General features: G+C 55.1%; 1 protein-coding gene across 4 annotated transcripts in view; it reads left to right on the top strand.

Moving 5' to 3' along the window:
* The first annotated feature begins 19 nt into the window (after positions 1-19).
* TCF7 (transcription factor 7) overlaps positions 20-11,733 on the top strand; it is a 29,406-nt gene continuing 17,692 nt past the window's right edge. For all 4 annotated transcript variants that reach the window (XM_008065874.2, XM_008065873.2, XM_021716436.1 and 1 more), the window contains exon 1: positions 20-387. In XM_008065874.2, the coding sequence (XP_008064065.1) occupies positions 292-387 (96 nt within the window). In that variant the 5' untranslated portion in view covers positions 20-291. The remainder of the gene's footprint in view (positions 388-11,733) is intronic.

The raw sequence follows: 11,733 nt of genomic DNA, 5'->3' as shown, positions 1-11,733 counted from the left end.
TGCCCTGAGGAGGAACGGCTGGCCGAGGCTCCTCGGCTGGAGGCCGGGTGAGGGGTCGAGTAGGGGCCGCCCAGGGGAGGCCTGGACTCGGGTCTCTTCCCCCAAAGTTCGGCGCTGCGGACACTGCCAGCCCATACCTTTCCAAGTCAGAAACTTGTAGGAAACCCCTCGGCGATTCTTATTTTTTGCTCAAGTGCAGACAGCCTTCAGCCCGAGCTGCCGCCAGGGCTGGTGGTGTCTGACCCAGCTGTGGTTTTTCCAGGCCTGAAGGCCCCGGAGTGCGCCAGCGGCATGTACAAAGAGACCGTCTACTCCGCCTTCAATCTGCTCATGCACTACCCACCCGCCTCGGGAGCGGGACAGCACCCTCAGCCGCAGCCCCCGCTGGTAAGTGACCCCAGCAGCCGGTGCCTGCTACCCCCTTGACCAGGTAGGTGAGGCATGGGCAGGAAGAGACTTTTGTGCTGGTCTTTTTTCCCATACACACCCAGTGGGATCTGACCCAAAAGGAGAACACTGCTGAAGGAAGGAGGGGCGGCCCTAGGGTACCCCTTGCCCTCTGGCTATTGGCTTTTGTCTTCCCAGCTTGCTGGCAAGCAGGTGCAGGCCCGGTCCTGGAGCCAGGTGATGCTGGGGTGGGCTCTTACCAGAGAACTTTTGAGCCAGGACCACTCCCGCTCCTGAAGGTGGTGTGCTTAGTGCCGTCTGGGCTCAGAGCTTTGCAGTTGGCCACTTTCTTTCAGGAAGCTCTGAGCTTCAAAGTGCTTAGGGGAGTGGGCAGAAAAGCTGATCCGTTCAGCACTCCTGGTTATGCAGGAGAAACATGCTCTGCTCGGCTGTGTTCTTATCGGCGTGAGTACACCCTTGCCGAAGAAAGACCCTGAATGCTGTGTGGAAAGTGCGTTCTTAGGAAGCTGGTTGGTCTCAAATGCATCAGGAAGGTGTGCAGAGGTGCTGCAAGTGAGCGGTGTCGAAAAGGGGCCAGTATATGAATCTGTGGAGTAAATCTTTGGAAGTACCCAGTGCTTTGAAAAGATTGCATGATCATTACAAACTGTGCTTTTTTGTTCATTGGTGCAGATGCCCTAAAGTGTGAGGAGCTTGTTTTGAGTGCCTTGGAGCAATACAACTGCACTTTAAAAAGTTCCTGTTCTGTTTCAGACTGTTTTCAGTTGGTCCGAGTTGGGGTGAGGGTACATGGAAGGTTTGGAGGTCTCTGGTTTGGTGCAAATGTAAGCCCAGCGCAGGTGGGGCTGGCAGACCAGTGGCTTGCATGGCTAGCAGTGGGGTCACCCAGGGTGGGAGAGGGTGACTGCTAGGCTGTTTCAGAACAGGATTGAGGAGGGTGGTTCTGAGAACTGCTTCATGATGAAGCTGGTGGGTGGTGAGGACACATACAGGCTTCTTTCCAGAAGCTCAGGGAGGAAACCTGGTGGTTGCTGCCTCTAGACATGAACTCCTCTGGACCCCCATGGACCCCCAGACTTTCTGCTCTGGGATGGGTTGGTACATGAGATGGTTCACTTCTGAGTCTGTGGGGGAGGCAGCTTGCCCCCGACCCTACTACCTGATGCAGCGCTCTGCCCAGAGAACTCTACCGTGCACGAGCAGAATCTTGACAAAGATGCTTTCTGGATCCCCTACAAGGAGTAAACCCTAGATTTGGGACCTGGTTGACATAACTCCTCACTACCAAACCAACAGCAAGTGAGTTGCTTGGCCAGGGACTGGGGTCACCATATTTACTATGATTGGACAAAAGGCCTAGGCCCAAGGCTCCACTCCAGTCCCCTGGGATTCCACAGCAGCGCAGGGAAAAGAAATCCTTTTGGAGTTCGTCTCCTGGCGTGGGCGAGTGCTGGGAGAGTGCCCAGAGCAGGGAGCGCCTCGTTCTGCTGTAAGGGTATGGATGAAGGGACCGTTTGGTGTCCTTTGGCTCACACCAGTCAAGAGTAGGCGATTGGTAGACTCTAGCAAACAGTGAGGACAGTGGGGGAGGTATGACACTACTGGCCTTGTTCTGGGCCGTTTCCTTTTCAACTCTGGTCTTGCTCGAGCTCCGGCAAATGCCTGTCTATGTCTTGCACCTCTCCTGCAGGGATGGATCCCCTTGCCGTCCTCCCCACCCAGCTGCAGCCCGCACTGTCTGGCTTTGGGGACACAGGAGGAGGAGGAAGAGGACAGGCGCTGGTCCTGACTTTCTGTGCCCTAGCCTCAGCTGCTCTGTGGGGTTAGGGACAAGGACAGAGGCGGGGGCCCATATTGGAGTGATGCTGGGTGAGGAAGATGTACGTGAATGTAGGAAGCTTCCTTTAGCAAACCTGACAGCTACCAACACATAGCAAGTAAGAGTAGTTGCCTGCATTACCTGAAGACTTATATGGCCGTTTAAAATCTGACTGGGGCCTGGCACGGTGGCTTATGCCTATAATCCCAGCACTTTGGGAGGCCGAGATGAGAGGATTGCCTGATCCCACAGGTTTGAGACCAGCCTGGGCAACTTGATGAGACCTCATTCTACAATAAATCAAAAAATTAACTGGGCATGGTGGCATGTGCCTGTAGTTCCAGCTACTTGGAAGATTGAGGTGGAAGGGTCACCTGAGCCCAACAGGTAAAGGCTGTGGTGGCTGCAAGTGTGCCACTGCATTCCAACCTGGGCGACAGAGTGAGACTCCAACTCAAAAAAAAAAAAAGTCTGGCTGGTTTCACAAAGCAAAACAGACCGACCCCATGTTTTGGGAGCACACTGATCATCTGATTCAAGGTTCATGTGCCTGAAACCAGGAATGATCCTCTTATCTTGGGTCAGGAGCCCCTGGCAAGGACCCTGAGGAAAAACTACCTTTGGAGGATTTTTCCAAAACCGGTCCTTTCCTCAAGCCCATTGTTACAGGACATACTGAACCTGCAACCCTGCCCCTGCCCACAGGCCTTAGAACTAGGCCCCTACGCCCTCTGCCTCACTGTCTCTGAGGGTATTCAAGTGGTTGACAGCTGTGCTGAGATGCTCAAGGCCAGTCACTGGACCTCCCTAGATAGCAGGGATGACCCATCCAGGCACTGCCTGTGTCTATGTGTAGGTGGGATGTCCACATGGCTCCCACACTGGGATCTCAAAACTGGCCAACTTGAATTTTGCCAGGATCAGTAGGCTAAAAGATCCCCTCGCAGCTGACTGCCACAGGATGAGAGAGAGAATTTTTTTCAAAAAGGTTGTTTCTTTCTGGTATTTGGTTTCTATTAAGCATTGTTTGAGAAAGGGGAAATGAGTTCAAAGTTTACTCCAGGACTGGTGTTTGCCAGGCATCTAATGTAGGCTTGCAGGCAGTCACTGGCCTAGACCAGTAAGCATTGCTTGTTTTTGTTTTGTTTTTTCTTCTCTGCTCTGAGACCCTGGATGAGGTGGGAATGGGGAGGGGGTTGTGAGCTGGTTCTAGGCTGGATTTGGGGGGCATTCTGTGATGAGCAAGACACCATTCCTGAGGCAAACTCAGGCTCCTGGATGCACAAGACCGTCAGTCTGGTCATACGCAAAAAAGATACAGAGCAACAGTGCTGCTCTGTGGCCCCTTCTGTGGGTTCTGCTTGGAGTCTGTGGCCTGGATGGTTGCTGAGACTTTTGTCATTTAGATGAAATATCCAGAATAGGCAAATCTGTAGAGACAGAAAATAGATTACCACTCTTCAGGGGCTGAGGGAAGAGGGGAATGAGGAGTGACTGTGAATGGGTGTGGGGTTTCTTTTTGGGGTGATGGATAGGTTCTGGAATTAGATGGTGGTAGCAGTTGTACCACTTTCTGAATATACTAAAAGCCATGGAGTTGTTCCCTTTACAGTGGTTCTTCTATGGTATATGAATTACATGAAAAACCTAAGGCTTTTGGCTGTTGCGGAGACTTGCGGGCTGTGTTTCCGTATCCCTGGGCATGTCCCAAGCTGGGGGTCAGGTGTCAGCTCCTGTGGGCAGGAGCCTCACTGAGGCAACAGACTCCCCTTCTCCAAGCTGGGTTTGAGGTCCAAGTGAGGGCTGTGGAATGAGCCAGGGGAGCAGGAGGTGAGGGTACCGGCAAGACTCAGCAGAGGAAGGAAGTGCTGCTGACGCAGGGCCAGCCTGGGGAGCTCTGCAGAGATGCATGCATGCAGGAGAGCCTGCTCGGCCTCACAGCCCCCGAGGGAGGCCAGGGGCCTCGATGGGAAGGGATAGTGATGGTGGAGCTCCAACTCTGTTGGAGTGAGGCCTGTTAGCAGAGTCTGGCACCAGGCTGGGTACCAGGTACTAGGCACCCAGGCCGGAACCAGGCTCTGCCTCTGGGAGAATCCAGCTGAGGGGAGGAGATGGATGATTAGCCCCAGACCAGGTGCTGGTCGCGTGAGTCACAGACTGTGTCCTGGGCAGAGCCTGCCCCAGCCCTGGTTGTGAAGAAGGGCCCACTAAGCAGCACCCTGAAGGAGGATCGTTTGAGGCCTGGAGTTTACGACTAGCCGGGGCAAGATAGTGAGACCACTATCTCAACAACAAAAATAAATAAGTAAATAAGTAGGGCTACAGGTGTCCCCCAATGGATGAGGACAAAGCCCAGGGACCTGCCTGGGGAGGCCAAACACATCCTGTATCTTCCTATGTCTCCACATCAGCCAGCAGCCTCAAGCCCAATCGCCGTTTCTCACCCAGATGGCAGCAACAGCCCCCTTCAAGGCCCCTCTGCCCCCACCCCAACCCCCACCCTAACACACAATCCCAGTTTCACACAGCAGCCAAAGGGGTTCTTTTAAACATTAATCAGGTCACAGCTCTGCCTGATTAAACCCTGTGGTGGCTTCCCATTGCTCCTGGAGTGAAGTCCAGACCACTCACCACAGCCTAGTGCCTGGGGGGGGCCCCTCCTGGCCACCCGTAGTCATCGCCCATCCTCGTCCTCTGTCATCAGCAGCAGCCACCTCACTGTCCTGGGGGGAGGGGGTCTCAGGACCGGCAAGTTCTTTCCCACCTCAAGACTTTTGTGTTAGTTCCCTCAGCTTGGAGTTCTCTCCCCCAGCCCCTCCTATAGTCGTCACCTTTTCATTCAGGGCTTAGTGCAGATGTCACCTCCTCAGGTGGGTGGTGACCATCCCAGTGGGACCCTCATCCCTCAGGACCTCAGCTGCCTCGTCCACCCTGGCAGCTCTTCAGGCCAGGGCAGTTAGCATTGCTGTATGACACATATCACGTTTAGACCAGAGAGAGTCTGTTTTTTTTTTTGTTTTTTTTTTGAGTTGGAGTCTCACTTTGTCACCCAGACTGGAGTGCAGTGGCCACTCCCGGCCACCGCAGCCTCGACCTGCTGGACTCCGGCAATCCTTCCACTCAGCCTTCCAAGTAGCTGGAACTACAGGTGCGTGCTACCATGCCCGGCTCATTTTTTATTTATTGTAGAGATGAAGTCTCGCCAAGTTGTCCAGGCAGGTCTCGAACCCGCGGGCTCAAGCAATCCACTTACCTCAGCCTCCCAAAGGCGCGGGATTACAGGCTGAGCCACCGAGCCCAGCTAGAGAGTCTGTTTCTTAATTGAGCCATCGAGCCCGGCTAGAGAGTCTTTTTCTTAAAGTATCTTTGAGCCTTAGTTTTCTCATCTGCACAATGGGAGTGGCAAGCCTTCCCCCCAGAGTCAGAGTGAGGACTGGCAGCAGTGCCAAAGAGGTGCCTAGGGAGGCACCACCATGGCCTGTGCTGGGAACAAGTGTCTGCCGTGATTGACCCCTTCTCCTTTGCTCTCCTGGCTCCCCTGGGGCCAGTAGTGGCTCAGTGGTAGGCCCCATGTGGGCTTTGGGCCTGGGGTCTGAACCCTGTGGCTGGGGACTCAGGTATATAGGCTCCCTGCTCACCACCCTGCCTCACCAGGACAGTGCCAGGACGCTCTGCCCAGGATGCCATCTGTGACTCCTAAAACCAGCGCCTGGTCTGGGGCTAATCACAGGGATTCTTGGGAGGGGAGGTACTATCCCTGGGGCCAGGGTGGGAGCCATGGCCACTCACTCCATCCTGGGAGTTCTCTCCTACCACCCCAGAGATTTATCTAAAAAAGAGACTCCCCTTCCTCAGCCACGTAGAAGCCTTTACAGGAGATGTTAGAAGTTTAAGCTGTTTTTAAAGAAAGAGGAAAAAGCCCCTCTTGGTCATTAGCCCAGAAGCCTTTCTCAGGGCTCTTCTCCCATCTTGCCGTGGTGCTGCCCCGGTGTGGGGAGCATGTTTGCAGCCTGCAGACAGTCTCGCATGCCACATCTTCCTTTGTAACATCCCTCATGTGGCTGCTGGTTTGCTCACAGTTGCCTCCTTTACACATGGAAATCACGCCTTAGTTTCCTTTTTTTTTTTTGAGTCAGAATCTCACTGTCACCCAGGCTGGAGTGCAGTGGCATGATGACAGTTCACCACAGTCTCTACCTGCTGGGCTTAGGCAATCCTTTCTCCTCAGCCTTCCAAGTAGCTGGGACCACAGGCGTGCACCACCACACTTGGCTAATTTATTCATTTATTGTAGGGACGATGTCTCGCCAAGTCTCCCAGGCTGCTCTCGAACCCCTGGGCTCAGGTAATCTCTCACCTCCGTCTCCCAAAGTGCTAGGATTACAGGCATGAGCCACTACGCCCAGCCTTAGTTTCCATGTTGATTCTTTTCTTGGATCATCATAGCCAAAGAGAATTATGGGGTCAAGAAGCAGGAAGACTCGTGGCATTTTGCTTCCCTGGTGCCCCAGTTTGCTGTAGGTTCCGAGTCTGTGTCTATCCCCGCCTTTGCGGTACCTGAGCACAGCTGATGTGAAGTTACTGCTTTTCATGTAATGGGTTCACGGTGAGAAGTGGAACTGTAACCTGTCTAGAATTGCATTGCTGTCCTCAGAAGCCTGGGTGGTATTGGTCGCAGTATCTGGAAAATCTACAGCCCCTCCTCTGCAGCTTCCAACATGGGCCTTTGCATTGAGGAGGGCTTCCACCTGGCTGATGTCTTTCAGGGCCAGGAAAGCACCATCCTGTAGACCCCTGAGTGGAGCCGGGCCTCCTGCCCCACCCTGTCCCTGGGGGCAGGAAGGGATGGCTGCAGTTTTAGGACCTCTTGCCCTGTCCTCTGGAAGGGCAGAGCAAGCTAGCTCAGCAGGGTGGAGGGAGCATTCCCAAGGCCCAGGGCTGACAAAGGGCCCTGGATAGGTTGCTGGGAACTGAACTGCTTTCCCAGCTCTCCCAGGCTTCCGCCTCCAAGCCAGGGTCCACAGCCAGCCAACGGGGATGTTCATACCAGCTCTGCCACCTCCCCAGCCGCTCTGAGACTCAGGCTGAGTTAAAGGAGAGAGGATCAGGGAGACCTCCTCTCTGGGTCTCCCGCCCCTGCAAGAAGGAGGGTTTAGCTAAGCTGTAAGCAGGGTTCCAGGGTGCTGATTTAGAGTCACAGAAATGCTGAGGCCAGGTTGGGTCAGGGGCGGGCCCAGAGCCTCCTGGAGGGACAAGGCGAGCCACAGTCCCTCTGAGTCTCATTGGACTATTGCGGTCCCAAAGCCATAGTCACACCCCTCACACCTTGTGACTGGTGCTTCCTGCTGCTGTGTACAAACAAAGCTTCGCTGGAGGAAACAGGTGTTTTATCAGGTCAGAGGGGCCCCCACCCCCAACAGTACGGCGCACAAATCCTTGGGGAACAATGCTCCTTCTGCAGGTGGGGACAGTGAGGCCAGGTCAGGGAAGGGACTTGTCCAAGGCCCCCTAGAGAAGTGAAAAGAGGGAAGGCATTGGGTCTGGAAGATCCACCCTCTGACACTGTATCTGCTGCTCCTTGGCTGGGCGGCCCCTCTGGGCCTTAGCTTCCTCATGTAAAAATGGTCTTGGCCTGTGACCTTGGCGCCTGGGCAGCACTGGTTCCGAGCCTGGGAGAGGCTGGTGGGTACATGCTGCATGCTGACATGAAAGGGCAGGGCCGTGCCCCCATAGATGGTTTAAGTTGGACATGGCAGGCCGAGGCTCGCAGAGCCACAGCTGGGGCAGGGTGGGCACTGGGAGACGGGGTGGGGGAGGATAGGAGGACCTCCAGCAGGGCCAAGGGAGGGGTAGACTTTGGGCTGGGGAGACCCAAGGGTGCTGGCAAATGGAAGCAAGAGTGCCTCAGAGGTGGGGAGGTCCATTTTCCTATCAGTTCTTTTGACTGTCACACAGTCCCCAGGACTGAGTCTAGGGCCTTGGTCCCTGTTTACCAAGGGGAACTGCATCCAGAGGTCAATAGCTTACTCAGGTCCTGGGACCCATTGGTGATTCAGCCAGGGTGTGGTGCGTGCCTCTGGCCAGCATGTCTCTAGCAAGGTTTTGAGGCTGCAGGGGTGTGGGGTTCTCTGAGAACCCAGGACAGTGTTTGCGTCTTCCTTCAGGAGTTTTGCTGCCTCGCCTTGCAGACCTTCAGGCTTGGGGTTTGGACCTGGGAAGTTGCCTCTCTCCCTTAAAAAGGTGTGGGCAGCCTGAGGGGTTTGTCCACTCAGAGAGTTTGCCCCCTCCCAGCTTCTTGCTGGCTCAGGCCCCCAGGGAATGGAGGAAATCTGTCCCTTGCTGGGCAGAGCTGGGATGGTTATGAGGGGGAGGCTGCCTGCCAGGGCTGTGCCAGCAGATAGCTTTAGAACCCAGAGCAGCCTGGTGACACACAGCCTTCATTCCTAGGCCCGGCTCCACAGCGAGAACTCCCTGGAGATCAGAGGAAGGAGACACTCTGCCAAATAAGCTTCTTCCTGTCCTTCACCCCCACCCCCCAATTAAAACAACCAGCTCTCTTCAAGGGCAGGAGAGCTGTCTGGGCCCCACATACTGTCTGCTTCCAAGTGGCGTGTGTGTGGCAGAGGCTCCAGGCATGGATGGGCAGGACATGGCCCCAGGGAATGGTGGGTGTGGGTTTTGGGGAGTTACATGGTTAGGGCTGCCCCCACCCCACCGTGTCTGTGCTGGCCTGGCTCCCAGAAGTGGCAAATCACCCCTCTCAGAAAACCTAGTTTTCCCATGAGGATGAGGGCTTCAATGGGGCAGGAAGCCATCTCCTCCCTCTCTGTGTGACCTACTAACCGTGTGATCTGCTAACCTCCCTGGGTCTCAGTTTCCTCTTCAAAAACGGGGTGGGAATCCCTGGCCATGGAGGATTTCTGAGGTTCAGATAAGTTTTGGTTGGAGAGGCCCACAGGTTGGGTGCAGCTCAGGTGGGGTCTTCTGGGTAGACCGCTGCAGGGACTGCTCCTGGGCTGGCCTCCGCATCGGGCACCAAGGGATCACGGGGGGAGGGACAGGTGATGGGAGCTGGGCTGAAGGATTCTGACTAACTCTGACCTGGCTGTGGTGGCAGTGGGCCCAGCCTCCTGGCCTGCTGGGCCGCCATCTGAAACGCATTACTGATGCTTTGTAAACTCCACATCATTCCGCCACATGAAAGCCTGGGACCTAAAAATAGCTGCTCCCAGAGGATGCCCTGCATTGGTGGGGCTCAGCTGACCTCTGCACGCACACCCATCACCAGGCCGCCTCCCTTGCCAAGGAGCCCTAACTGGCAGAGACACACCCACTTACCCTCCCATTGTAACCAGCCACTGCCTGGGGCCAATTTATCTGGTCACAGATCTCACCCAGCTGGTCAGAGCTTCAGACCTTGAGGCCTCACCCAGGGCAGAGTGTCTGGAGCAGCCTGGAGGAGGCTGCGGAGGTGTGTGGTAGTAGCCTCAGGACCCTTCTGCAGACTTGTCCATGCTTGGAATACCCAGGGGAAGCACATGGGGCAGCCCCATCTTACAGAAGAGGACACTGAGGCCCACAGAGAGGGAGCCACGGGGAGAGCACCAGCCTAATGTCTACTTGGCTGCTGTCAGGTGATGGACAGGAGGGTGATGTGCTTGTGAGGGAAGGGCAGGGGTCTGCCCGGGAGCCCTGATATCTGTGGTGAGTCCTGGAGCAGGACGGCAGGGTGGCTGTGGGCCTCTGAACTGCCTGGGCTGACTCTCTCTCCTGCTTGCTGTGGGTTCCCCCTCCCTACGGTCTCTCTGACCAACTGCAAACCACTCTTTTCCCTAAAAATAAACACGCTTATGGGATTGGGGGAAGCTTTGTAGCTATCAAAGGAAATAATAGGGTGTTTAAGAAAATTACATTGCATTTTAAATAACCAGCATGAAAGTCATTAAATTTGAAGTTTCATTCAAATCAGATGGCTCTGTGGCTGGCCCGGTGGCCGCCAGGCAGAGGGTGGGTGGGCCCTCAGAGAGGCTGAGAGGCAGCCTGAGGAGAGCTCTGCCTGTTACAGCCAGGGTCCAGGCAGGCTGGCCACTGAATGTGTGCCTGGCTTCGGCAGCCACCCCAGAGCTCGCTGGCAGCCTTTGAAGCAGTGGGCGGCCCTGGGAGCTGCCTAGCTGTGGTGGGCAGCCCATGGGCAGGGGTGGGGGTTGGGGAGAGATGGACCAAGGAGAGCCGAGGCCACAGGGGTTGGTAGCTATGTTGAGGTAGAGGTTTAGGAATGGTAGTTGAGATCAGAAAGGGCTGAAGAGGATCTACAGGGCCAGGCCATATCTATTCCCTTCACCACTGGATTGGTACACAATAGGTGCTCAGTAAACAGTTGTTGGAAGAATAGCAGCAACCACAACAATAGCTCATATGTTGACAACTTCCCAAGTGCCAGGCCTGTGACAGGGACTTTTACTCACAACAAGTCCTATTTGCAGGTGGGGAAACTGAGGCTCAGAGAGGGTAAGAATGTGCTAATATGTGACAGAGTCAGGATTTGGACTCAGGTCTGTTTTGCCCCCAAGGCCCATGCTTCTCATTTCTCTAACCCATTTGCTCTAGAATGTGTGGAGAAGCTGACTGTTATCCCACAGTCATAAGCTGGACCCGGCTGGATTCCTCTGGCCCCAAGGAAGGACTCAGCCTCTCATTGCCTCTCCTGGGGGACCTTCTAGCTCTGGGCCTGGGCCATCGCTGGCCTGTTCCCCCTTGGCCTCCTGGCAACGTCACGGCTCCCAGGGCCAAAAGGCTGCATTTCTTGGTTGGGAGGCAGGAGCCCAGAGCTTCCAGAAGAAAGGTTATCTGGTATCCATAAATGACATTCGGGATTGATACAGGTTTGGTTGGTTGCATGACAGGACGGTTAAGAACTGTCGATAGGTGGGTTCCTTCCTCTTTATAGTTTTGGTCCAGACACAGCTCAGAGCCTGCTGTTGGGGTTCTCTGGGCCAGGTGCCCTCTTCCATGTGACCCAGGTTTGGGCTGGAGGGTTCTGAGGCCCTGAGTCACAGGGCATGGCTGGACTGTGGCACCCAGGGCATGGGTGTGCCCAGCCGCCTCTTCCCCATGGGAAAGCTGCTTGGGAATCTGAGCCAGAGCGGCCTGCCAGCCCCCCTGGGCATTGTGAGGGCAGCTTCTTCTCATACTGCTGTCCCTCTGCCTCTTGCCTCCTCGCTGTGGCTGTCGCAGACCGGTCAGAGCTCAGCGACTGGCCTGATGGGAGTCAGGCAGCATTCAAAGGAAGTCAAGGGCTAGCAGCCCTGACCTGGCACAAACTGGCTTTCCTGAAAAGCCTTTGTCTTGGGACATGCTTGCTTCTATCTTAATTTCTTCCTTTTATTTTGTCCTTAAATACAAAAAGAATACTAGCAAACACAAATATTAAGTCATCTAATCCTCACCACAACCCTGTGAGACGTGGACACTTTACAGACGGGGAACTCGGGCATGGAGAGCCCTGA

This window comes from Carlito syrichta, unplaced genomic scaffold (assembly GCF_000164805.1).
Source record: "Carlito syrichta isolate Samal-C Ts95f unplaced genomic scaffold, Tarsius_syrichta-2.0.1 Scaffold308816, whole genome shotgun sequence".
Lineage (NCBI taxonomy): Eukaryota > Metazoa > Chordata > Mammalia > Primates > Tarsiidae > Carlito > Carlito syrichta.
This window is presented reverse-complemented; position numbering and strand designations above follow the sequence as displayed.